At 42.4% G+C, this 27,387-nt stretch overlaps 2 protein-coding genes and 1 pseudogene across 14 annotated transcripts in view; 1 reads left to right on the forward strand and 2 right to left on the reverse strand.

The window, feature by feature from the left end:
* Nucleotides 1-2,513: 2,513 nt before the first annotated feature.
* Nucleotides 2,514-12,720, reverse strand: LOC132499537 (ERO1-like protein alpha; annotated as a pseudogene).
* Nucleotides 12,721-12,871: 151 nt separating this feature from the next.
* Nucleotides 12,872-20,987, forward strand: ASB8 (ankyrin repeat and SOCS box containing 8). Of its 6 annotated transcripts, none has more exons than XM_060112752.1 (4): nucleotides 12,872-12,958; nucleotides 15,526-15,689; nucleotides 17,155-17,259; nucleotides 19,102-20,987. In XM_060112752.1, the coding sequence occupies exons 2-4, from the start codon at nucleotides 15,561-15,563 to the stop codon at nucleotides 19,732-19,734; spliced, it is 867 nt and encodes a 288-aa protein (XP_059968735.1). In that variant the 5' UTR covers nucleotides 12,872-12,958; nucleotides 15,526-15,560; the 3' UTR covers nucleotides 19,735-20,987. The 6 variants fall into 6 exon arrangements, with proteins under 6 accessions (XP_059968735.1, XP_059968736.1, XP_059968740.1 ...); XM_060112753.1 differs by having other exon boundaries at nucleotides 15,530-15,689; XM_060112756.1 differs by lacking the exon at nucleotides 15,526-15,689 and adding an exon at nucleotides 16,123-16,168 and having other exon boundaries at nucleotides 12,919-12,958.
* Nucleotides 20,988-22,415: 1,428 nt separating this feature from the next.
* The window catches only part of PFKM (phosphofructokinase, muscle), a 43,666-nt gene continuing 38,694 nt past the window's right edge, over nucleotides 22,416-27,387 (reverse strand). For all 8 annotated transcript variants that reach the window (XM_060112747.1, XM_060112748.1, XM_060112741.1 and 5 more), the window contains 8 exons: nucleotides 27,117-27,204; nucleotides 26,874-27,026; nucleotides 26,216-26,380; nucleotides 25,143-25,204; nucleotides 24,807-24,918; nucleotides 23,390-23,489; nucleotides 23,205-23,310; nucleotides 22,416-22,963 (listed from right to left, as the gene is read on the reverse strand). In XM_060112747.1, coding sequence (XP_059968730.1) covers nucleotides 22,819-22,963; nucleotides 23,205-23,310; nucleotides 23,390-23,489; nucleotides 24,807-24,918; nucleotides 25,143-25,204; nucleotides 26,216-26,380; nucleotides 26,874-27,026; nucleotides 27,117-27,204 — 931 coding nt within the window. In that variant the 3' untranslated portion in view covers nucleotides 22,416-22,818. The remainder of the gene's footprint in view (nucleotides 22,964-23,204; nucleotides 23,311-23,389; nucleotides 23,490-24,806; nucleotides 24,919-25,142; nucleotides 25,205-26,215; nucleotides 26,381-26,873; nucleotides 27,027-27,116; nucleotides 27,205-27,387) is intronic.

Here is a 27,387-nt window from a genome sequence, read left to right on the forward strand (position 1 = left end):
TGATTCTTCCAATCCAAGAACATGGTATACCTCTCCATCTGTTGGTATCATCTTTAATTTCTTTCATCAGTGTCTTATAGTTTTCTGCATACAGGTCTTTTGTCTCCCTAGGTAGGTTTATTCCTAGGTATTTTATTCTTTTTGTTGCAATGGTAAATGGGAGTGTTTCCATAATTTCTCTTTAACATTTTTCATCATTAGTGTATAGGAATGCAAGAGATTTCTGTGCATTAATTTTGTATCCTGCTACTTTACCAAATTCATTGATTAGCTCTAGTAGTTTTCTGGTGGCATCTTTAAGATTCTCTATGTATAGTATCATGTCATCTGCAAACAGTGACAGTTTTACTTCTTCTTTTCCAATTTGTATTCCTTTTATTTCTTTTTCTTCTCTGATTGCCGTGGCTAGGACTTCCAAAACTATGTTGAATAATAGTGGTGACTGTGGACATCCTTGTCTTGTTCCTGATCTTAGAGGAAATTCTTTCAGTTTTTCACCATTGAGAATGATGTTTGCTGTGGGGTTGTCATATATGGCCTTTATTATGTTGAGGTATGTTCCCTCTATGCCCACTTTCTGAAGAGTTTTTATCATAAATGGGTATTGAATTTTGTCAAAAGCTTTTTCTGCATCTATTGAGATGATCATATGGTTTTTATTCTTCAATTTGTTAATATGGTGTATCACATTCATTGATTTGCATATATTGAAGAATCCTTGCATCCCTGGGATAAATCCCACTTGATTATGGTGTGTGATCCTTTCAATGTGTTGTTGGATTCTATTTGCTAGTATTTTGTTGAGGATTTTTGCATCTATATTCATCAGTGATATTGGTCTGTAATTTTCTTTTTTTGTAGTATCTTTGTCTGGTTTTGTTATCAGGGTGATGGTGGCCTTATAGAATGAGTTTGGGAGTGTTCCTTCCTCCACAATATTTTGGAAGAGTTTGAGAAGGATGGATGTTAGCTCTTCTCTAAATGTTTGATAGAATTCACCTCTGAAGCCATCTGGTCCTGGACTTTTTTTTTTTTTTGATGTTGGGGGTAGGAATTTATTAATTACTTTATTTATTTTTGCTGTGTTGCATCTTCATTTCTGTGCGAGGGCTTTTTCTAGTTGTGGCAAGTGGGGGCCACTCTTCATCGCAGTGTGCGGGCCTCTCACTATCGCGGCCTCTCATTGTGGAGCACAGGCTCCGGACGCCCAGGCTCAGTGGCCATGGCTCACGGGCCCAGCCGCTCCGCGGCATGCGGGATCTTCTCGGACGGGGCCACGAACCTGTGTCCCCTGCATCGGCAGGCGGACTCTCTACCACTGCGCCACCAGGGAAGCCCGACAACTTCTTTTTGAAAGGGCTATTTTATCTTGAAGATTATGAGTTTGGAGGAACTAAGGTGATTTGCAGTGGAAAGAATCAGAACATGTGAAATTCCTTAAAAATTTATTGACAAATAATTTTGCCTATGTTACACATAATAGAAAAAAATACACTTTGTGCAGAAAAAAATGGTCTTTATTTCATCTTTATGTGTGACAGGTATTTTTGCTGCATAAAAAATTCTAGGTCAACCTTGTTTTCTGCCTCGCTTAGCTGTTATAAGAAATGAGCTGTCATTATTTTCTTTGTTTTTCTGTAGTGGGGGATGGCAAACTTTCCTGTAAAGGTTCAGGTAGTCTTTTAAGTTTTTCAAGGCATATAGTCTCCATTGAAACTATTCAACTCTGCCAAGGTGGCACAGAAGCAGCCATAGCAAATACATAAATGAATGCATGCGCTGTATTCCAACTAAACTTTAGTTACAGAAACAAGAGGTGAGCCAGATTTGACCCATGGCCATAGTTTGCCAATCCCTGCTCTATATGTAACTTGTCTTTTTTATCTGGCTGCTTTTAGAATATTTTCTTTATCCTTGGTTTTTAGCAGTTTGATTATTATGTGCCTTGGCATGGTTTTCTTTAAGCTTATTATGCCTGGATTTCATTGAGCTTTCAAACTTGGAATTTTTAGCCATTATTTCTTTAAATATTCGTATAGCCCCCAGCTCTTCTGAAACTTCAGTTACATGTATGTTAAACTGCTTGATATGTCTGACAGGTCACTTTTACTCTGATCCTTTCTTTTTCAGTCTTTTTTTCCTCTGCTTCATTTTGAATAGTTTCTATCTCTATGTCTTCAAGCTCTCTAATCTTTTCTTCTATAGTCTATAATTTGCTATATTTCCCCTGTGAAATTTTTAATTTTTATTCATTTTTAAATTTTGATAATCCTCATTTTATTCAATATTAAACTTTAAAATTTGTGCCAAATTGTTAAAGCCTTACTTTGACTCACAATAATATTATACATATTTAAACTCAGCACAATTACAAAATAAAGTTGTTTACTTAAACAATATAGTTCTCCTCTAATAAAAATAGCTTTAAATAAAAGGTTTGACTTCAAACTTTCATTGCTATTTCACTCTTTGGTCTCCATTGTCCAGAAACAGGCACATTTCAACTCATTTCTTTAATGGATATTTTGCAACAAGTTTCTGAATTTTTCCACTTCTTTCATATTTGTATAAATTCTTTCAAATACATTAAACAATGATACTATTTCTTGCCTGTTTGGATGGATTTCATATGTGGACCCACTTTCTGGTTTATTTGCTATCAATTTCTCTGAAAACAAGACCTTCAAAGCAGTGCCCAAACCCTGAGTCTGAATATTTTCTACAGTCAACATTTAAAACAACCAACATAATCCATAATTTTGGGAACATTTCTATAATGCAGCCTAAAGTGTGCCTGTTTTTTTTAATCCTAAGGGGGAAAAAAGAATTCCATAAAAATGCAAAAGAAACAAATTTGACTTTATGAAATATTTCCAAGAGTAATTTTTGAATCTTCTTTTATATACCTTAAACTTCATTTTCAGTGAATGGTTGGAAATCTGGGTGCCCAGAGAATGGTAGCACTTGAGATAAAGTCCTTAATTCGTTTAAGTAGAGAAAATACGTGTTCTTAGGCCTTCTTGGATATTCCCCTTCAGTCAAAATTCCATCAAACCCACTGGTGAAATTCTGTAATGTGTGTCCCCTTTCTTTCCCAAACAGGTATCTTGTAAAAGCTCTCTCACACTCAAACACACATTATTGCTTGCTTGTAATCCAGATATGTCTGTAGTATGTCACTTCTTTTACAAAGAGACCTTCTAGCCATCTGTGAAAAGTGTTCTCTTCACATTTCCCTTGACTAGAGGCCAAAATATTTAAATGTCTTTTATTGTCTGTGACTTGAAATAATTTTCTTCATAGATAATGATATTCCCTATGTTCCAAACATCTGGTCCATTCTAACTATGTAATGCTTAGGATTAAGAACAATCTACATATTCAGTGCCAGGGTACTATATGTCATCAGAGGTTGTCTAAGAAATCATCATACTTGGCCCACTGAAGAACAGTCTTCTGTGTTTCCTCATTTAGAAAGTCTTTCCAAACTCCATGTCACTGAGCTTGTTCATATTCTTCAGTGAGCTTATTGGCTTCTTCAGAATACCTGTATCTTGTGGATTTGATTTAAACTTAATTAAAACACTAAATTTTTAACATATTTAATTTTACATTTTTATTTTTTATATTTACATTTTATTTTTTAATTTTACATTTTTATTACTTCTTACACTGAACTTATTTACTTTATCCTATAACATACACAAAACAGTTTCACAATACCAGTATTAGTACTACAATAAGACTACAGAATGAAGATTTAAGAGCACTTTGCAGTTTGTTTTGTTCTTAGAATATATCCCACTAAAGAAGGACAAAATCCTGTGTTCAAAAGTCATTTGAAATAAGTCTTTCTTTTTGGTTATGTTACCGATATCATACACATTTAGGTTTATTTTGTTTGTTTTCAATTTTAGGGCTTGTCCTTTTTTTTCTTTTTGGTTTAATTTATTTTTTGAATATGTAAAATAATTACTTGATTCTAAAGTCAAAAATAAACTCAGAGGAGTCTCCCTTCCACTCCTACCCCCCAATCCCAGTTCCTCCTCCTCACCTTCTATAAATAACCATTTTCATTAGTTTCTGGATTATCTTTCTAATGCTTCTTTTTGTTCAAAGGGTAACTATCATATAACTTGTTCTGCACCTTTCCTCACACAATGTGACAATTATTCTATAGCAACATATAAAAATATTCTTCGTTATGTTTACAGCTTCATAGTATTCCATTATGTGCCATAGTTTAACTATTCAACTCCCCACTGTTGATAGTATTTGGGACATTTCTAGGTTTTTTTGCCATTAAATTAATGCCACCCACATATATACAATGGAATATTACTCAGCCATAAAAAGAAATGGAATTGAGTTATTTGTAGTGAGGTGGATGGGCCTAGAGTCTGTCATACAGAGTGAAGTAAATCAGAAAGAGAAAAACAAACAACATATGCTAACACATATATATGGAATCTAAAAAAAAAAAGTCATGAAGAACCTAGGGGCAAGATGGGAATAAAGACACAGACCTACTAGAGAATGGACTTGAGGATACAGGGAGGGGAAGGGTAAGCTGGGACAACGTGAGAGAGTGGCATGGACATATATACACTACCAAACGTAAAATAGATAGCTAGTGGGAAACAGCCGCATAGCACAGGGAGATCAGCTCGGTGCTTTGTGACTACCTAGAGGGGTGGGATAGGGAGGGTGGGAGGGAGGGAGACGCAAGAAGGAAGAGATATGGGGACATATATATATGTATAACTGATTCACTTTGTTGTAGAGCGGAAGCTGACGCACCATTGTGGAGCAATTATACTCCAATAAAGATGTTAAAAAAAAATAATGCCACAATGACTAACCTTGTGCACATATTATTTCAAGTTTGTGCAGTGTACTTTGAGTATAGATTTCTAGAAAATGTGATTGCTGGGTTAAAGGGTGAATGCATCTATTTGTAATTTTGCTAGATAATACAAAATTCCCTATAAAATAGGTAACTAATAAGGACCTACTGTATAGTACAGGGAACTCTACTCAATACTCTGTAATGACCTATATGGAAAAGAATTTGAATAAAAAAAGAGTGGACATATGTATATGTAGAACTGATTCACTTTGCTATACAGCAGAAACTAACACAACATTGTAACTCAACTATACTCCAATAAAAAATTAATTCAAAAAATACAAAATTCCCCTCCTTAAGGGCTGTATCATTCTACACTTCCACCAGTAGCATATCAATGTCTCTTTCCCTAGAGCTTTGGCAACAAATTGTTCTCTCAAACTACTGGATTTTTGCCAACACAGCAAGAAATTCTATCTCAGTGTAATGTAATTTGCTTTTCTTTTTTGAGTGAGTTGAGTGTGTTTCACTACTTTAAGGGTCACTTGCGTGAATCTTTTTAAACTATCTGTCCATGTCTTGTGCTCATTTTTCTACTGGGCTTACATCTTTTTATTTCTAGAAGATCTTTATATATTAGGGAGATTAACTTTTTCCTGTGATAGAGTTGTTAATATTTTGTCAAGTGAATTCTTTGTCTTTGGTCTTACAGTATTTGGGCCATGTAATTTTAAAAAATTGTATGTAATAGAATTTATCAGTCTTTTATTGATTCTATATTTTGAATCATATAAATGCTTTCCCCACCACCCCCATGGGAATACTATACAGAAATCTATGCATGTTTTTTTCTATAACTTGTATGGTTTCCATTTTTGTTATGTTTAATTAACTGATCCATTTGGAGTTTATATTGGTGTGCAGTATAAGCTATAGATACAAGTTTATCTTTTTCCAAATGATGCCTAGTTGTCTCAACAGCATTTATTTGAGTCCATTTTTTCATTATTTTGAAATGTCCTTATCATTAATAAATTTCTTCATGTATTGGATTGACTTTTTATTATGTTCTACTAGTGTCTGCCTATTCATGTACCAATTCTACACCATTTTAATTATGAAGGCTTTATAGTACTTCAAATGTCTAGTAAGACTGACCCCTCCTCATTGCTCTTCTTTTTGGGGTTTCCCTGGAAGTTCTTGTTTATTTTTTCCATATGAGCATAAGAATCAATTTGTCTAACTAAAAAACAAACAAAAATCTTGTTGAAATTTTTATTGGATTATATTAAATTTACAAATTCACTTAAGGTATGTCTTTCATTTGTTCAAGTCCACTTTTGTGTCTTTGGGTAATATAAAATTTTTCTCATAGATTTTTACATATTTCTTCTTAACTTTATTCCTAGGAATTTTGTGATTATGGTTGCTATTAAATGGGATGTAGGTGTTCTCTATGTTATCTTCTCACTGGTTCTTCCTTGTTTCTATGAAGCCTACTGACTTCTGCAAATTGCTTTTATATCCTGCTGCCTTACTGAATCATCTTTTTGTATGCAGTAGTTTTTCCATTGATTTACTTTCATTTTCTAGACTCACCATCAGATTATCTACAATTCTCATACATTTAATTCTTTCTTTGTAACAATGCTGTGGCAAATACATCCAACAATATGTTAGATGTTACAGTAGTAGTGGATAGCCTCGTTTTGTTTTAGATATTAGTAGGGATGCTGCAGGTGCTTTCCCATGAAAATAGTAAGATAGATGTTGGTAAGCAAGATACTTTGTGACATTAAGAAAATAGTTTTTTATTCCTCTTTTGAAAGTTATTTTTACTAGGAATACATCTTGAATTTTCTCAAATATTTTTCCAGCACTATGGAGATAATTGCAAGATCTTTTCTTCTTATATATAATAACATAATTAAATATATTAATGTATATTCTAACATTGAACCATCTTTGTATTTCTGAAGCAGTTGACACTTGGTCATGACATTTCATGCTGTTTGATTCCATTTGCTAATGTTTTATTTAAGATATTTGCATTGATATTCATACATGAGATTGGTCTGTAGTGTTCCCTTTTGTGCAATCTTTATCCAATTCCGGTTTCAGTGTTATATTTATTTCTTTAAAGAAGTTTTGAAGTTGTCTTTCTTCTGTGTTTTGGAATAGAATTGAGATTGTAAGTCTTTAACTCAAAGATACAGAAAACAAATCAATGAGGAGAGGGAAGGGGGCAGAGACAAGATAGGAGTAAGAGATCAAAAGGCATAAACTACTATGCATAAAATAAATAAGCTACAAGGATATATTGTACAGCACAGGGAATATAGCCAATATTTTATAATCAATTTAAATGGAGTATAATCTATGAAAATACTGAATCACTATGTTGTACACCTGAAACTCATATAATATTGTAAATCAACTATTCTTCAATTTGAAATAAAATAAAATAGATTATAGGTCTTTAAAGAATCCCATTTGAAACCACCTTTGGTATTTTTAGGGAGATTTAAAAAAAATATTCTATCCAATATTTTAATTGTTTTCAGAAGAACGACTGGTCTAAATAAGTTATTACTTCTTTTCCTGAGGAAAAACTCCCACCTTTCTTTACCTTATTTACTCCTTCTAATCTTTCAAGACTTTGTTCAGTTATCATCTCCTCTGAAAAGTCTCTGAAACCCCCAGGTTGTGCTAAGCTGCCTCTTTTCTGGGCTTCTCCTGGCCATTGTTCATTCTTGCATAGCTACATTATATTGAAGTAATCTATTAATGGTATCCTTACTCCGCCCCTTCTATAATCCATTCTTCAACAGAAAGTCAAAGTAATCCTTGAAAAACACAGCTGTGATCATGTCACTTGCATAAAACCTATCGATAGCTTCCTATTCTTTTGGGATAAAGTTTAGAATCCTTCACATGGCCCCCAAGACACTGCCTGATATGGAGCATCCTTACCTTTCTGGCCTCAACTTGTGCCCCAGCCTCCTTATTCTAACCTCTTTCTCTTCTTCCACTTCCTAAGCTCTTTCCTTCTTGAAGTCTTTGAATACTCTTTTCCATTTGCTTGAAGACCCACTCCCTTCACTTCCTCCATACCTTTGATCTGGCTATATCCATGTATCTTCCAGGTCTCAGGGAAGTTTTCCCTGAACTCCCAGTCCGATTGAGGTCTTCTTTGAAAGGTCATATTATCCTCCACACTTTTCCTTTATGTAACTTATCACTATTGTGATTATTTAGGCATTCAGGTGATTCTTTAATGTTCATTTCTCACACTAACCTATAATTTACCTGGAGACAGGGACCTTGCTGATCTTATTTTCAGCTGGATCATAACAAACAGCAAAATAATAGGATTAAATAAGTATTTGTTGAATGAATGGATGAATGAAGGAAGGAAGGGAAAAAAACCTAATTATTGAACTCTGAGCAAGAAACCTGTAGGAACAAATGCTCCATTTTCCCTCCAGGGGGAGACATACTCCTACTAGAAGTAGCACAGGCCTAGGAGAGCCCAAAATTATGAGATCAACCAAAACTTGCTTCTCAAGCCCCTAAAATTGATCCAAAGGATCCAATCATTTCCTTGCTAGTAGGACTCTCCAGATCAGTCTGAACCACCCACTGAAACCAGGCAAGTGGGCATTTCCTCTGTTAATTTCCGTCCCCTGAACAATCTTAAGAACTCTCCTGCTAGAGTTTGTCTACTCCAGTCTTGGTTTGCTAGGAAATAACTGCCCACAATCTTGAAAAAAATAGTATCATGTATATGTAATTTAAATATTATATCATTAACATTGTTATTTGTATTTTTACTGTAACTTTTTTTTCAAACTCCCTCAGACAGTCTTTCTTTATAAAGTCTAAAAATTAGCAAAATTATTCTGATAGTAGAAAATACTGGTAACCTGTAGGGCCAAAAAATAATAAAATACTGATGAAAAGCTAACTGAAAAAAAACAATGATTCATAAATTTCCCCAAGTCTTGGGGAAATTTAAAGGGAAAAAGAGCAGAGTTTGAATACTGAGAGCATGTCTGCCTCTGAGCCATTCTGAAAGAAATGCTTGTTTAATCTTGATAACATGTCTTGGGAGACTACCCCTGCTGCACATTAATACTGTTCTTTTCTTCACTGAACTACTTTCTCTAGGACAAGGTTTAAGTGTATAAAAATTTCATGAGGTTTACATTATATTTCCCTGAACTTTTTTTTTTCTTTTCCTTTGCTCTGTTTCCAAAGCCCTCTTTCAACTTTCCTTGTAAATGTGCCACTGACTTTTTTCTCAATATCAGGAACCAGTACATAGAGGCATTCTGCTATCCCTGTCTTTGAGAAGTCAGTTCACCATAGTTCAATTCATTTCGCATTTATCCAGTACCTACTGTGTGTTTGGGACTGTGCTATGGGGAGAGGTGAGTGCAGGAAATCTAAATGCCTGCCTTAGCTTGCAGTGTAACTGAGAGGCCCAGACATTTGGTAACCTCCTTGAACAAATACATAGATGAGGGCCTCCCTGGTGGCGCAGTGGTTGGGAGTCCGCCTGCCGATGCAGGGGACGCGGGTTCGTGCCCCGATCCCGGAGGATCCCACGTGCCGCGGAGCGGCTGGGCCCGCGAGCCATGGCCGCGGGGCCTGTGTGTCCGGAGCCTGTGCTCCGCAACGGGAGAGGCCACAGCAGTGAGAGGCCCGCGTACAGCAAAAAAAAAAAAAAAAAAATACATAGATGACATATATAAGAACCAACCTTTATATAGTTTAGAAAACCACTTTTCACAAATATGATCTAAGTTTTGTGAAATTAACTGTTGGGGCTAGGTGTTGCTACTCTCATCCTGTTGTAAAGTCATCCGTAAACTAAGATAATGTAACTTGCTTAGACAAGTAAGATAACTAGAGCTACTATCAGAACTGGAACCTTGGTGCCTATGTTGTTTTCATGGATATTTCATTGTTTCTAAATTAAGGAATACACTACAAGTGATAATCCTAAAACTTAAAGAAATTCAAAATGGAAAGAGAAAATGCACCATTATACTAATGAAAAAAAGCTATTTTTCCCAACCAGTCTGACACTTGGATCTTATCTTTTCACTCTACGTTGTTAATTTTGACAGCTTTCCTTCACTCTTAGGGTATCTCAAACTTCCTTTTGGTTCTTTTCATTTTCTTTGGTGATGGGGGAAGAGCTTCTTTGGAAGGAATCACTTCTTTTTACTTAAGTCACCTTTCTCTAGGAAAGGTGTGAGGAAAACTTTTTCATCAACATTAGTCAAGCAGCACCTGAAGAAGGACGAGGACTTTTAGCCAGAAGAGTAATTGATGAGTTCCAGACGGAAGCCAGGACACCTGTGCTTCGTGTTACCACTTAAGAGAGGTTGCAGGGCAGAAGTGCTCTCCTCCAGGAATCGTCATTCCAAAGGACGGCACCCAAAATCAGGAAACGGTGTGGAGCCAACTGGTGAAAAAAGGGGTTTTTCACTCCAAAAAGGATTTGTACAAAAGCCCACGGCTGTTAGGTTGCTGCAACACTCAAGAAGAAAGACACCCAGATCTGTAACCTGGGACAGCTAGATGGCATCTATCCACGGAGACTGGATACTAATATATGTTGAACAGTGATAGCAGCATTCATTACAAGCAAAACCTTATTATCAGATTTCTAGTTCCAGTTTATGCCAAGGTCTGAAAATAGGAACACTAGTTGTACTGTCAATCAACACCATCTCATGAACAGTTCTTCAAAACAGAACTAGAACTAGCAAGGGAGAGAAGAAAAAATAAAAGTCTTATGAGAGACACAACATATTAAAAAAAAAAACCAAACTCAGGGAATCACTTGTACTCAAAGCATGAAGATCATAAATAAGCTGAAATATATAGAGATGGTGTTGGGATATTGAATGGAGGATTCATGGGATATGATCAAAATACCACTTTACTTTTTGGCTTTTATCATCTTTTAAAAATATTTATTAGGAGGGGATAATTCATGCCCCTGAATGGAAAATTGGGCAGATTCTCTGACTTTTGGTTTATTCTTTGATAATGGACAGTATTTTAAGTAACAGTCATTTTAAGTCAAAAAAAGTCTTGATTTAGTAATTAGAATGTTTCCAGTCCAAGATGGTAATCAAATACTTCAGGCTTCATTCTAAGGTGCTAGTCTAAGCCCTCTCCTCCCCTCCCCCATGAGGGGAAGGCTAGTGGCTGCCTCCTGTGGCTGGTGGCTGGTGGCTGCTGCCTTCAGGTTTCTCTTCGGCTTACCACTAGCTAACTGCTGTTTGATCTGCTGTGTAAAAGTGGGAGGAGGCAGGACAGCCAAGGGGATAGGGCGGTTCTGTTTTGATAGGATGGGTCTGTACTACCTGGGTCTGGTACATGGTTACTCTTTTTCTTGTAAGGTGCTTTTAGAGGTTCTTGGGAGATTCCCATCATCAGAGACCTCTCACTTGAGTCCCTTTGGCCTAGACAGACACAGGTGGTCGCCTGCAACAGCCTCTCTGGGTTCTAGGATTCCTGCATTCATCTCTAGCTTCTGGTCACTGGGTCCCTCTACACCTCTAGACAAGTCTTTTGAATAGACCAAAGGCAACCTCATGCTGACTGTCCTCTATGTGGCCCACATTGGGTCCAGGAAAACATTTCACATTTGTCATCCCTACCAAATCTGGGTGTGCTGGTGGATCCCAGTGCAGCCACCTCTGTTTTATGGCCACTGCCTTCTTTTATTTATATGCAAGAGTCAGTGCAGTCCTCTGTGTTTTACAACTACGGGAAACAATTGCCAAGCTCTCTGGCCCCACAGAGCCCCTCTTTAAGCTTGAGAAGAATGCAGCACCAGCACTGCCTCTCTCTCTGGGTGGGAAGGGAGCGGGATCTCAACAAAACACATTTCTCCACAAGAAACCTCTTCACAGACCCTTTCTCTCTACACTTTCTTGATCTCACCATGAAGTAGAACTGTTCTTCAACATCAGCTTTGTACAGTAAAATGTTGTTGAAATAGTGATCTTTAACTGCAATTGACTGTTTGCAAATCTGTCTCCCAATCCTTAATAATAAGGAAATGTACTAAGCATCCTTAATTTATAAGATGCTGGGAGGAGGCTCACTGAACTTTGCCAGTTCGCCATTCCCTCACTGACATACAAGAACTATCTGGGCCCTGCTTTACTCTCAAAATGGTTAAATTCTGTTGCTCAGAGCAAGCTTTGGGGAAGGGGTGCTGGGGAACTCTTGGTTAAACGGGCTGCGGGGTAGATCACGGCTCTTAACAGTCTGCCTGTGTGGGCTGCTTTACTCTTTGCATGCACCACTACGTGCTGCTGGCTTCGAAATGTTTGTGCTTTGCATGGAAAAATCATCACTCGGAGGTGTCAGCATCTCTCTGGTTGGGAAAGGTTAATGTCAGCATGTACGTATTTTTTCAGCCCTCAACATTTGGGCTAGTACTCCTCATGAGTGCTTGTTTATCTTTGATATATCAATAGTTTCCTTTGAGGAAGGGTGGACAATATCCAGAAGGGTTCCGAGGAGCATCGATGCGTTCCAATGTTATGAAAAGTGCTGGAAGTCTCTTTTATTTGCCAAAGACGCTTCTTACTAACAGTTTATTCTCCTAACGAACCGCATCGGTGTCGCGAGTTTGGGAATAATCTGGGAATTGGCTGTTCAGGTCCGGTATCAGATGGAGACAGTGGGAGGCAGCGGAGGGCTCGGATGAACTCATTGCAGGCCTGCTCCACGCGGGCACAGCCCCACGGAGTTGGTCGAACAGCCAGCGGGGAGTGAGCTCTTTGCCCACCACCGCCACGGACCCAGCGCCCGGCCAGCAGCCGACAGCGCCCCATTGCGCCTGCGCAAACCCTGTGGCGGGGCTAGATAGCAAACCGGTTAACTAAGCCTTGGTTGGACCAAGGCGGCGTCACAAGTCTGCGCAGGCGCGTTCCGCCTTCGGACACTGGTCGCTGCGCAGGCGCCCATTCTAGTCACCTACCCTGTAAACAGAGGGGCCCGCGGGAGGCAACTTCTGCTTCCGGGTCACGTCTTGACAGCGGCTTTCACCACCCAGGTCAGCCCTGCAGTTCGGTGAGTGTTGCTCCGCTGCAGAAATGTCTGCAGCCTGGTTCACTAATCCGGGGCACCACGCCCAGTAACGCTTCCTCCACTCCCAGCTCGGGGTCCGCCAGCCCTCGAGGCTGGGACCTCGTTCCGGGCCTTGGGGAGATCGGGGCAGGGGTTGGTCCGCCTCAGGGGCTCCCCTGGCAGATTTCACGACCCCGTTTCAATACCGGCCCCGGGAGACCTGCTGGAATTGCTGCGGTCTCTGAGGAGCCCGTGCGGAAAGTGACACCACATGTCTTTGCATTTCGTGCAGTTGTCCACCGCCCCCCTAGATTCGGCGAGACCAAGCTGCCGCGACTCCTCCCCCAAGCAGGTGCAGTGGGGCGGGGGCCCGCCTGGGCGGGCGGAAGCCTGGCCTCACTAGCACCAGAGCTCTTGAACGTCACCTCTCTCCTACCTTGCTTCTAGCTTCGCAATTAAAAACAAACAAAAAAACAAAACCCCCCAAAAACCCTTGGGGTTGTCTCTGGATCCGAAGTGAGAGAAAACGGGAGAGAGAGGACTTTCAGCACCAGCAGAGGAAAGGGGAGACTTGGGGTCAAACCGTGCATAGGCTGCTGCCCGGAGATACGCCGAGTTTAGATTTCGTTGGCCCTCCCTGACAGTGAGTGTTGTCTATGTGCCCCGAAGTTTCACACTTCAGCACGAGCTTCGAGGCGGCAGCAGCAGAGGACCAGTGGTCATATTCTGAGTTAGGAGTTCTTAGCCTGGAGCCCAAGGGCGCTCCGAAAATGACTGCAGGGTCTAGTTTTTTCAGATTATCATGACCCAGAAATGGTTAACAGAGCCACTTCGGTGTAAGCCTTCCACTTTGGACGCTCTGTTTTCTGCCCCCGTTCTTGAAATCGCTGACTCAAATGCAGCTATGCCTTTCCCCCCTTTTTCCTTGCAACAAAGAAGTGTAAGATACAGACCCTTTGTCTCTGAGGAGTTTCGTGGCTGTTGGAGAGATTAAAACGTATGCCAAGTCTAAGCTATCTAGAAAATTTCAGGTAGGCATATAAACAAGTGTGTAAGCTTACTTATTCTTAATAAAGTAGGGGAGAATACCCAGTTTGAATCATTGATACCTATGAATTGAATATTTTTAACTTGCATTCCATTAATTAGTACTGTATATATTTTAAACAGATAAATGGCTACTGATTAGCAAAATGGAAACTATTAGAGTTTATAGTATATTACATAATGTATAAGGGGATAGTCCTTCACAAAAGGAAAAAGTTACATAGTATGAAATGAGTAAAATAATTTTTGGATTTTTCCCTTAGTAGTCATCATATGCATAAGATGTTTAATTACTGCAAGTCTTGGATTTTTTTAGGATCCAAAGTAATAAGCTTTACACTGGTTCAACAGATATTTATTGAGAACCTGCCATGTGCCAGGCACTATTAAAAATAACACTATATTTACCGCCAAGGAGCTTATAGTTTGATGAGAACATGGATTCCTAAACAGTTATACCTAGAGAGCCGTACAGCATACCATGCTTTCTCTAGTTTGATATATGCTTTTTCATAGAAATACTCCACCTTCTTCGCTGTAACCTTAAATGTTCCCCAACTGATACATGGCTCTTATACAGCCGAAACTTATCATAGTTGAATTTAAGTATATTGCATTATTTTCTTCTTCCAACGCTGAACTCAAGTCTGCTTCACAGTTGTCACAAATGGCCAATTTTTAAATTCATTTTTCACTCTTAAATGTGCTTGTTTTCGTACAACTGCGAGCATATGTCATTGGTGTGAACTTTGAAATTTTTTTCTAATTTTATATAGATGACCCCAGAGTAATTATACTTTGGCGTTCCTTCCTTATTTTAGAATATTACGTCAAAAACTTCCTATTTTTTTCTTTGCTGAAGACATTTTAAACTGTTTCACAGGTGCCTTGTCATTTGTATTTGTTCCATCTCTTCTCACAAGTAGCAATCACTCCCATACCCTTTAGTCAGTCAATCAACCAGTATTTATTAAATACCTACTTTTTGTAAGACTCTGTGGCTGGCCTTATATGGGCCAAAAAAGTAGAAGACAAGGACCTTGCCTTCCAATTGATTACAGTTTAGATGGAAAGACAGTATGGCCATAACTATACTGCAAGGCCAAATGTAACAAGTAACCTAAAGGGGGTGCTGATAATAAAGACCACATAATTCAGAGGAGGAAAAGAATGTTTTGTGGCATCTTTAGCCTTTAAAAGAATCCCCTTCCTTGCCTAGTCTTTTTTAAACCACACAGAGCTCCATGGGGAGCTTAGAGCCTCTTGGGGAAATCTTGTGCTAGGCTAGGTCAGAGAGTAGAACTGAGATTTCAAGGGTCAGAACATCTGCATCCAGGTTTACCCAGCTCCTTCAGCAACTATTATAATCTATTTCTTATGATTAAGAAAAAATGATATTAATGAATGAATCATTGATCTATTTGAAATCTGGTTTTAGTAGTGGGAAGGCCTCAGAGAACCTCTAACGCTAAGGACAGGTGTGCTCAGTGAGACTGTGTATGCCTAAAACATCTTTGTTTCAGGCAGTTTGGAGCATGTGAACGTACTCTGAGCCTTGATGAGTTCCAGTATGTGGTATATTATGCAGAGCATTCAGAGCAAATACTCTCTCTCAGAGCGCTTAATCCGAACAATCGCTGCCATTCGTTCCTTCCCACATGACAATGTAGAGGACCTCATCAGAGGGGTGAGTGTGCTGTGTTGATGCAAGAGTCCTTGGGGAGGTGAAGTGGGAAAGCTCCCGGGGAATCCTAATGGATGACAGATTTGCAGCTCTGACTCAGCACAAGATCACAGGGAGTTTTTACAGTCTTCTAAAATGTATTACCTTGACCATTAAAATATATTTAGCCTATGTTTTGCTTCTCTTCCCTTCTGCCTTTCACTTTGCGCCTATGATATTTTTCTTCAGGAATTATGTTCTAGATAAACCTAGTCCCTTGTTCTCTATAAAATCTCCGTCTGCATATGGTGCATATGGGACCCAGCAAGCTCAAAGTCTTCAACACATGCTGTACTAAGGGAGGAAGGAGGCAAGCAAAGCATAAGCGGCTTTCAAATCCTTGTGTTTTGTAATAATTACATGGAGAGATATCATTGGCCTTCTGTCTTACCAACAGCCACCACTTACAGTTCCACAGAGAAGATCAACCCCTAAAATGCATGGTAATTTTTGACTTAAGAAAACTCCTTAACTATCTGATGTCTAACCACTACTATTCAGTAATTCTGCTGAATGACTAGTATCCTAGAAGGGCTTTGATGCCTTTTTCTGTGTATTATTCCTGTTGAAGAGAAGTTACAGGGTCATTTTTTTGGTCACTAGAGAATGCATCCAGATGGTTACTTCTGTACATTCTTTTTAACAACTTTAGAGTCTTTATTTATAGCCTAGAGCCCTGTAGCTGCTTCAGAGTTGTGTGGCACAGCTGTGAGAAGAAAAAGTCATACAGCATTAGCTTGTTCTCGGCAAAAGCGGTATCAGAAGGCTCAGCAGTAGAAACTTTGTCACGTTCTAATTCTATCTCTGCTGCTGAGTCATTCTGTGACTTTGGTCTGCTGTGGTATCTTCATCTTCTTTACCAGATTTGAAATAGAAGTACCAGTGGGGGCTAGGTGGCAGAGGATGCTGATACTAATAGTCTACTTTGAAGATGTTTATAAACAAAGAGATAACATTAAGATGACCTTGCTATTAGTGATGGTCATCTGTCAGGTGGCAAAAGAGCATGCCAGTTCTCCTGGCTTCAGTCTGAAAGACTCCCTTTCCTGACTTTTTCAGAGCATGGTAGCCATAGAAAGTGGATTGCTTTTCCAACCTTCCTGCCTGATGATAAGGTTCCACTGCTTTTACATATAAGGTTATGTCCTCAGTGATGTCCAAATGACCACCTGGCAGTCTAGCTTGTGGAGAAACTTAACGACTTGATCTAAGGGATCGACAGTTCCTTTCGTTCATCTTCAGTGTATTCTCTTGGTTTGGATATTGGCATTATAATATCATTTAATGAACAGGAAGAGAAACTGGGGCTGGTAGTATGTTTACAGTACAGAGTTAGAACCCTTTCCCCCCCCCGGACCTTGTTCTGAGTCTTGTCCTGCGTGGTGAGCCAGAGCTGAACACACGGATCGAAGTTTCCTTCCGCCCACAGGGAGCAGATGTGAACTGTACCCACGGCACGCTGAAGCCCCTGCACTGTGCATGCATGGTGTCCGATGCTGACTGTGTGGAATTACTGCTGGAGAAGGGAGCTGAGGTAAGGTTTCTAACGCTGCTACATCAGTGATGCACTAAACTTGAGCTTCACACTTTCTTACAATTTCTTGTCTCTTCTCCCATTTCTTCCTACCTTCTAGCTCCTGGTAACATTGGCATGGCCAATATTAAAACAAAATGTAATGCTGAATCATCCGAAGCATTTCATTCCTTTGCCTTTCTTTCTTACACTGTCCATGACCCCAGGAAGAGGGAATTTTTATCTCCCCTTAATCTCTCAGCCTTCCTTCTAGGGTTGTTTATATTTCCATTTAATCCTCTCATTGCCTGTTGACTATCCAGGCCCCTCAACCCTGATTCAACGTAAACCACTTGAGACCTGCTACTGGATGTACACTTCTAATACCTCTGTCACTGGAAAATAGATCACTAGGCAGTCCCTTCCCCAGGATTGAGCTACTTGTGCTCTTTCTGCCCACTGATTTTTTTCTGTCTTAGCATATCTTGTTCCTATTTTCTTTCGAATGTATCTTAACATAAAAAAACATAGATTACTTTTTATTGGCATTAGCAAGAAGCAGCATAGTATAATGAATGATTAAAAGAACAGAGTCTGGAAACATACTTCATGAATTTGAATTCCAGCTCTGTCACTTCCAGCTGTGTGACCTTGAACAAGTTACTTAACCTTTCTTTGCCTTAGTTTCCCCATCTGTAAAAGGATGATGATAGTGGTGTCTTCTTCATAAGGTTGTAAACTGTTTAGAGCACTGGCATGTAGTAATTACTAAGTAAGTGCCTATTAAATAAATAAATCAGCAGTTTTGACAGCTTTTGAGGCATCTTCAAGGTGCACACGCTGCGGCACTCATTTGAATCAGACATGCCATGAAGCTGGTGTGCAGGCCCCAGACACACTGGTCAGTAAGCCTGCTTCAGCCCCCGGCATCCTCACCTCCACACCGCCATGTTGTTCTCTACTTGTCATTAACTATCCCGTAACTTTTATGAGTGACCCTGAAGTGAAAGCCAGTGATTAATGTCAATGATAAAAGTGAAACTACCCCGGGGGGCAGTGGGGGAGGCAGTTTTTAGCTAAGTAGAAGGTTGAACTCAGTTAAATATCGCAGGGGTTTTTTTTTTTTAGTGCCTTTCATGGGAGAAGATAATTCACTATTTAAACCTGGGATCTGAAGTCTTTGTAGCCTTCAAAAATTATATGTGATGCTGAGTTTTAGCAAGCCAGCTGCTCTTCCAACACTGGAAGATCTGTGTTCTTTCCTTCACATGCTTTCCTCCAGGCTCTTTTGTGACCTCACAGCATATGTTTGCAGGGGGCTGACTTGGATGAACAATCTGAGCTTCTCTGGATGGTTAAAGGTCACAGCAGAGCTACATGGGCAGAATCTTGACCTCATTATTTTTCAGTCTGGTTGCCGTTAGCCACGGGATACAGAGTGAGTCAGGATAAGTAAAATAATCCAAAACCTTTTCTCTGGCCAGTATGTTCAAGCCGCTTTCCAATAAACGTCTTTCAGAGTAGTTACGAGGACTTAGACTTCATCTTCTCTTTCTTTCCCCTTACTGGTAGAGGTCCTAGTGAATAGTAAATAAGAACATGGAAGCAAAACCCTAGATAATGCAGGCCAGCTAATTGGCGGACATCAGTGTCGGTTGTCTGGACAGTTGTTTTCCTATTTGCTCCTCAGCTCCTGTCATAGCTCCATCCCGATCACCATGACTCCCTGGGAATTGCTTGTTGACCCTCATGTTCAGAACGTTACATAGCAAAGGTAGTGGATAGACACATGCAAGCGTCTTTGCCAGCCTGTCGTCCTCTCAGTTGTCTATACACTGTAATGTAGTTGCTCCCGCTTTACAGGTGAATGCCCTGGATGGTTATAACCGAACAGCCCTCCACTATGCAGCCGAGAAAGATGAGGCTTGTGTGGAGGTCCTGTTGGAATATGGTGCAAACCCCAACGCACTGGACGGCAACCGAGACACCCCACTTCATTGGGCAGCCTTTAAGAACAATGCCGAGTGTGTGCGGGCCCTCCTAGAGAGCGGGGCCTCTGTCAACGCCCTGGATTACAACAATGACACCCCGCTCAGCTGGGCTGCCATGAAGGGAAATCTTGAGAGCGTCAGCATCCTTCTTGATTATGGTGCAGAGGTCAGAGTCATCAACCTAAAAGGCCAGACGCCCATCTCCCGCCTGGTGGCTCTGCTAGTCAGGGGACTTGGAACAGAGAAAGAGGACTCTTGCTTCGAGCTCCTCCACAGAGCTGTGGGACACTTTGAATTAAGGAAAAATGGCACCATGCCACGAGAAGTGGCCAAAGACCAGCAGCTATGTGAAAAACTGACTGTTCTGTGCTCAGCCCCAGGGACCCTCAAAACCCTCTCTCGCTATGCTGTGCGCCGGAGCCTGGGACTCCAGTATCTGCCAGATGCGGTGAAGGGCCTTCCACTGCCAGCTTCTCTGAAGGAATACCTGTTACTCGTAGAATAGCCCAGAGGAGATGAGTGCACCGTCAGGCAGGCAACTCTGGGTGAGGTTTTGCCCTGCAGCACTGTCTCTGTCTTGGAAAACAGGGAAAGCAGTTGTTCCTGCTCTGTGGTTTCTGTTTCAAGGCAATATGTCACAACAGTAACCTCCACATCACCTCCCCTCCCCAAACCAAGCAACCAAAAACGTCCCTCACTTTTGTTTCTGTTTCTTGCTTACCTGGCTTTTCATATTGCACCCGGAAAAGGAAGAGGTCTCCCCGATCCTCGCTTTAGGGAAGAAGTCAACAGCGAGACTCAGTTTGTCTCAGAAGATGAAGCATATTTATAGGACATGTGTTTGGTTTTCCTTAGGGGACCTGATTAACGTTTTCTGAAGAATCCCTCTTAGAAACATTTTAATTGATCTGTGAAGAAGTTTAAGAAAATTCCAGCTAACAATTGCAGCCCCCAAAGGAAGATACTACAACCTCAAATGGTGTGCAGTTCAGAATTGGGCTGGATGATATCCCTAGAATCATCCTGGGGCATTCAGAAGGGACTGGCCCCCTTTCTCACCATCGAAGGGAAGGGCAGCCTTTGCTGCTTCTTCATGGGTGTGCCCAAGGGTTACAGTAGTTCAGCAATGTTACTTTAGAAAGACTGTCTTGCTGCTTTCCATATAGTAGAAGGGATAGGAGGTTCTAAGCAGTCCTAAGAACTAACAGTCCTCAGAACTTTTCTTCTAACACAGTTCTTTCTCCTCCTGACAGCCAGTTTTCTGTAGTGGGCTTGACAGGCACTTCCTGCACCGTAGGCAAAGGTGTTTGTTCTAGCACAGGAGGACATGGGCTGGGCTGCCTTTTCTCTCTGGTCTTCTTCATTCACTCTGCTAAGTGAATGTTTTCACTTTTGTTTTCAGGTGTTTTGGAAACTTTACTTTTTACTGATCTGTACTAGACATTGGTGGAGGGGGTGGAGAGTTGAAGAGTCGGGGAGGAGCATTATAAGAGCTTCCTCTGAGATGACCCACTTACCCAAAAAAGATCTGTTTTAGTGAACAATACTTAGTCTACAGTACTCTCTCTTTTCATGTTCCTAAACTAGATCAAGGTGTTATTGATCCTAGATGACCTTATGCAAATGTGAAAAACTTTTTTTTTTAACTGATTGGGAACTATAAATAAAAATGAACAGAATCTGCTGACACAGCTAATTTGAAAAAGTTTGTCCGCTTTTGTCCTTTTGCTGTTGGTGTTTTTTGCTCACTTAAAAAAAAAAAAAGAAATAAACAGTTCTAAAAGCAAGTTTGGCAATTTCTACTGTTCCTACTTTTCTGTACATTATTTAATTACCGTGAGCCTCAGTGTCCTCATCTCTGAAATGGGGCTGTCACCACCACCTGCATTGGCTGTTTTGAAGAATCAGTGATAACAGTGCTTGATATTTATTAATTTTTCTTCCCCTTAAAGAACTGTACAAAGAGCATTTGGCTGCTTTAATGCTGGGCTCTGACAAGACTTCTCGATCATTTTCTTTTTATTTTATAAATTTATTTTATTTATTTTTGGCTGCGTTGGGTCTTCGTTGCTGCGCGTGGGCTTTCTCTAGTTGTGGCGAGTGGGGGCTACTCTTCATTGCAGTGCACAGGCTTCTCATTGCGGTGGCTTCTCTTATTGCGGAGCACGGGCTCTAGGCGCGTGGGCTTTAGTAGTTGTGGCACGCGGGCTCAGTAGTTGTGGCCCACGGGCTTAGTTGCTCTGGGGCATGTGGTATCTTCCTGGACCAGGGCTTGAACCCATGTCCCCTGCATTGGCAGGCAGGTTCTTAACCACTGCGCCACCAGGGAAACCCTCAGTCATTTTTTAGAACTGTTTTTAGGATATAGCAGTTACACTTTGCACAGCCAGCAAAAGTGAAGTACTACAGATAATCCTTTCCTCCATCCCTTGTAAAACCTCAAACCTCCATCCTGCTTCAGCAAGCAAGCGAGGAAACTGTGTAGGTTGGGAGGAATATGTACGCTTGTGCCAAGAGCCAGGATCTGATTATTGGAGACTAATCTCAAGCCTGGCATTGACAGGGCAGCATCCTATCAACTGGGGGAACAGTCTGTAGTCCCAATCCTAAGAACCAACTGTATTACATGGATACTTGCTAATGAGGAAGTATGGGACAGAAAACAAATTGAGCTGAAAAGAACTGACAATTTTCCTAAGCAGTATTTCAACCAACCCACCAAACTAGGTCCAGGACTGGGTGTCTCTATTTCCCAGGCATTCAAAATGTACATGTCTCCCCACCGATGGTGTCTGGCTTTCATCGAGGAAGGAGCACAGGGGAAAAGTTGAGAAGGAAGAACCCTGGATTGTCAGAGGAAGAGTAGAGATTGGGGGATGGCTGGAAAATAGCAATGCTGGGTAATGGGTAGATGATCAAGAGGTGAAACACAACTTCATGCTTAAGGAAGACGGGAGCATCCTGTGGGCTGCAGAGGATGCAGGAGGGATTAGTTGCGGGATGAGGATAGGGACAGTGTCCTATGTTTTAGGACCCTGTGTACAGAGTCAAGAGATGTCCAAGAACAGAGAGAAGTACATGGGGTTAGCGCATGGGCTGCATTTTCCTAGGTGTCCACTGGGCAGAGTCTGGTGCTTGAGGCTGATAGGAATGCACTTGTGAAGATGATAATAGGAGAACCAAAAGCACAGTGACCAGTTGGCATTTATTAGTGTAGTTATGGTTTGTCACTGTCGTAAATGTAGTAGAGGAACCAAGACTTTGTTATCACAAAGAAATAAATAAAGCTTATTTTTAGGAAAATTCTAACCGAGTAACTGAAATCGAGCAGTAGCACTAGAGGAGCCCAGCCTTGTGTGACACATGAAGCTGGGGAAGAAGTCAGGATAAATTCTACCTACAAGGAACTTACGCTTACTGCCCCCTGCCCCAGCTCCCTGGCCAGAGCTGACCATGGCTGCAGTTACAGAACAAAAGGAAACCTAATTGAAAGTGAGCTGAGCTGAAACACTTGAGAATGCATGGACTTGGATCTATCAGGGTGAGCTGACCATGATCAGACGATCCGTTCCTCTCACTACAAAGAGGTTTAGGCGGTAGCTTCTCCGGACCGCTTCCGACTGATGTGCTCAAAGTGGGCGTGCTCTGAGGTATCCAAGTCAATCTCATACTTGGCTAGGATTTTGAGGAGGGGCCTCAGCTTCAGCCACCACTGTTCCTTGGGGATGCGGTGCCTACAGAGGAACGAGGTAGATCATGATTTAATCTTTAGCACCCCAATCAACTTCTATCAAAGGCTATGGGAAGAAGTTGAGCAGAAGAGGCTGGATTTGGGGCCTGGGCATCAGATCTGAAGTAGGTACGACTACAGGTGTTACTCCTAAAAGAAAAGGACTGCAGAGGGTGAGCAGCTTGGGAAGGGTAGATCTCGAAACTACCGGGGAGAGAACCACCGCAGGAGGTAGGGGTACTCACTCAAAATCCGTCTGTTCCTTCAGCTCAGTCACGGCTTGAAAGACCAGGGCCCTCTTACGCATCCCCAGAACACAGCCTGAGTCTGGGGTATTGGCAAAGATCCGCCCTGCAACAGGGATAGTCAGTCAGCTTCTATACTGGGAACCAGCTTCTAGGAAGGGGGCTCACCCTCTTACCCCACCTACCATTACGGTAACTCTCTTTGATTTTCCCAGACATCCAGTTCATAGCCTTTGCACCCATCTTAGTGGCAAAATTCCTGTCAAATGGAGTTGGGCTCCCACCCTGGAAAAAGAATCATAAAAATTACACGGGGAAGGACTCTAATGAAGTGGCAAAGATATGGGAATACACAGAGAAAAGTTTATAACCAGAAATAGGAATCCAGAAGTCTAACTATGAAAGGAAATCCTGAAACAGGGCCGGGAACCAGGGCAAGCTGGCCTAGTGTATTTGGCCGTTTATCAGACTTCAGAGTAACTAATTAGTACAAGGGGATGACTGGTCTCACAGTCGCCTCTTCCAGCTCTGTAGCTGCATGACCCTGTTCATTTCCTTCTAGTCTTACTGGCCATTCCGTCAATTCCCTGCCTCTCATTAGCTTAGCAGCTTCTATCAGTCACCATCATCAATGACACAAGTGTTCCTTGTGACCCAATTTGGATGCTCTTGGTAGCACCTCAGAATAATATAAAACATGGTGCAGAGTTTCTCTGAACAAAGCAGAAGTGGGAAAATGGGAAGGAAGGAAAAACAGAAAATAGGTCATCATACTTTATCCAATAGTACCCCATTCCTGCAGGAGCTGCTAAGCCCATTCAAACTGAGATAATGTGAATTCATCTGTGGGTATAGAAAGGTCAAAGGTCAATGCTTGAGAGGCATCTGCGGGGACATTTGGGATGGGGTAGGCCTCAGACCACTAGTATCATCTGTGAGTGAGGCCTGCCTTGGGTGGGGATTGAATGTGGGTGACAGAAAGGGATTCCTTTCCCCTTGAAACTCCAGTTAGTAGAGATGGAGCCCAACCCTAGCAAGGTGCCTGTACTCATCTCACAGGTTCCTCACAAAAGGCAGCATGCTGTGGTGGCGAAAGCACTGGACCAGCTCATTTTGACCTCATTCCAGCTTGACTAGTGGCCCTGGAAAAAGCATTTCTCCTCTGTGAGCCTCATTTCCTTCATCTGAAGCAGTGGTTCTCAACTGGAGACGATTCGGCCCCCAGGGGAAATGTCTAGAGACATTTTTTCAGTCGTACAAGTGGGGAGGGTGTGCTACTGGCATCTAGTGAGTAAGAGTACAGGGATGCTGCTAAGTAAGCAATCCTACACCACACAGAACCACCACAAAGAATTTTCCAGCTCAAAATGGCAAGAGTGCCAAGGTTGAGAAACCCTGCCCTAAATAAAGAGGATGAACCACAGAATGTCTAAGGCCATTTCCGAGGTAAAGATTTCTGATTCTGTGACTGTAAAAGCCTGCAGGCCCACGCTCTGTGGCAGCCCCGACAGCCTCCAGCGGGTCGGAGGCTAGTGGGAGATTCAGTGACTGTTGGGGGTTACTTATGGCTGTCTGGTGACGGGCATGGCGTGTCTTCCGCACCTGCTGCATGTGGCCAAGCACATTCTTCCTGCTGTCGAAGATGCCCTTGCCCTCCTCAGAGTACAAGTTGAAGATGAAGTCAGTGGTATAGTTCTCATTGCACTTCTCATTCCTGCAGGAGAGACCGAAGCCTGTGCCGGGCATTGTCCCCCTCCCTCCACCCGCCTTCTGCCTTGGTCAGCTTTGCCCCTCCCGGTTCCATCTCCCACCGCGGTCCAGGCGCTCTCCATTTGTATCCAGACTCCTCAGGGTGTCCCAGCCACGGATGCAGTCTGACTAGGGCCAAAGGCTGACTATTGCTTCTCTTCACTTAGGAGCAAACCGGGGATGAGGTACCTTAACACCAGTCCCCTCTTCACAGTTGTTTTCATCTTTTGTACCAGATGTTCCACATTCACCTGAAAATGAAACAGAAAATCCAAAGCCCGGCTGAGAGTGGATCTGGCTGGGCAGGCTCATAGTTCCCTTCCTCCCTGCCAGGCGTCTGCAGGAGGGAGAGGGACATGAAGAGGGCTATTTACAGCCCAGGGCCTGAACCGTGCCTAAGCCCCTTAAGAAAGTCAGTGCAGACTGAAATTAAGACTCCAGATGCGACAGGCAAAACAGGCAGAGGGAAAGTTGGACAAAGCGTGGCAACTGTCAGTTTTCGGCTCCTTCAGGGGTTTCCAGTTCTCCCTCCCTCAGAGGGCTGACCCTGCTCTCCTTGTAGGTCTCTAAATGGGTTGCGTCTGGGTTGCATCCGTCCGTGTACAGCAGTGATTCACCCAGAAGCAGTCGCTTCATTGGGCTTTAAGTTGGGGGTGAAGGAGGGAAAAGGTCACCCTCCACTGCAGGCAGGGGTTGGCTGGGCCCTTGGATTAGGGAGTTCCCTCACTTTGTGGCTCACAAAGTTTCCCTCACAAAGTTCCCTCCACTTTGTGGCTCTTTTTCCCTCCAGTGAACGGGGATCTTGGAAAACGAGGATCATAAAGGTATCCCCTCAAAAAACGGAATGAGGACTCCAGTTTGGTAGCAAGGGAAATCTGGCAGGGGTGGGGGTGGGTGTGTGACTTTCTCAATCAGTTAAACCACCTACTCAAAGTTTAGAAAGGTTTTGTAACCTCACTAAACCTTTCTGATCTATAATATGGAGATACTATCTCCCTTGCATGTCTGCTATGAAAATAAAATGCAAAAGCACGTAAAGTGCTTAGCTGCATACCACCCTTCAAACAAATGCTCCAGCAACAGGAGCGGCGGCCACGTACAGGAGGTTACACCAGAGAATGCCCGCCCGGTGCTCCTTCTAGGACTCCACACACAGACCACACATCAGCTCTGTCCTCGCCTTGGGCTCTCACAGCTTAGGTCGCTGTAGGGACAGTGGGGAGAGACTGGGGCGGGGAGAGGGGCTCTGGGTAGCCGTCTACCTGCAGGTCTCGAATGGTGAAGGGCTCCTCAAAGATATAGGCAGCATCGGCCCCGGCTGCCAGGCCCGCCATGGTGGCCAGGTAGCCGCAATAGCCACCCATAGTTTCAATGATAAACACCCGGCGCTTGGTGCCTGCCGCTGACTGCTTGATGCGGTCACAGGTCTGCAAAGACAACAGGTCATAGAAAGACATGGTCAGGGGTGTGATTCTTGTCACTTTGCTGGCCCCTTCCATCACCCAGCTCTGGAGCGACATCCTCCCCAGGCCAGCGGGGCCCCTACGCCTCGAGTGCTTGCCTTCCGGGACAGCAGGCACGTCTGCTAAGCACAGTGTGGAACTCCTCCCCTGGAAGGAAGCTGTCCCTACCCCTCCTGTTGCTCGGAGTAGGGGAACTAGGCTGTAGGACCTCAGAAAGGAAAAATCATTTGATATGCAGAGTACAGACGCCTTTCTAGGTGAGAGGACTCACAATGCGTGGAGGATGGACACCATATGTACGGTTAAAGGCAGTGTGGGTAAATGCCGGGGCTTGAAGAAGCATTCTTCTAACACTGCCACTTGGTTGGTACAAAACAAGTGGCTCACTTTCTAGGCCCAGACTCGCTCCAGGGATTACAGTCCTGGCCAGAGGCTGGGAAGCAGTGGTGGCCCTCACCATGCAGATGGTGTTGAGAGCCGTGTCGGTCCCCACACTGAAGTCCGAGCCGGGCACGTTGTTGGAGACCGTGGCAGGGATGACCACAAACGGGATGCAGAGCTCGTCATAGTGCTTCCTGCCCTCCATCAGCTCTAGGCCCCCCGTGTAAGCCTGAGAAGATGAGAGCAGCGGGGGTGGGAATGAGGGGAGAGGGACGGTGGGGGCGGGGGCGGAGGAAGAAATGGGGGTGGGGGCACTCACCTCAAAGCCCCCGATGATGACAAGGCCCTGAATGTTGAACTTGGTGATGTTGGCACTGATCTGTTCGAAGCTCTTCTTGGGTAGAGTTCTAGTTGATTGGGGAATAGAATTTGGGGAAGAGACAGCAAAATCGAAGGAGAGAAACGCTAGAGTTAGAAGGCACTTTGTTTATAGTTTCTTAACTTGTGCCCCCTTCCCTACCCCACTTTCTCATCCCCGTCTGAGGATACACGCTGGGGCTCTGAGTTGCCAGAGCTGCTAAGAGATGTCT

This window comes from Mesoplodon densirostris, chromosome 11, assembly GCF_025265405.1.
Source record: "Mesoplodon densirostris isolate mMesDen1 chromosome 11, mMesDen1 primary haplotype, whole genome shotgun sequence".
NCBI classification, from domain to species: domain Eukaryota; kingdom Metazoa; phylum Chordata; class Mammalia; order Artiodactyla; family Ziphiidae; genus Mesoplodon; species Mesoplodon densirostris.

Coding starts and splice junctions, on each gene's coding strand:
- ASB8 (XM_060112752.1), top strand. CDS start 15,561: ATGAGTTCCAGTATGTGGTATATTATGCAGAGCATTCAGAGCAAATAC. Junction 15,690..17,154: donor TAGAGGACCTCATCAGAGGG/GTGAGTGTGCTG, acceptor TTCCGCCCACAG/GGAGCAGATGTGAACTGTAC. Junction 17,260..19,101: donor TGCTGGAGAAGGGAGCTGAG/GTAAGGTTTCTA, acceptor CCCGCTTTACAG/GTGAATGCCCTGGATGGTTA.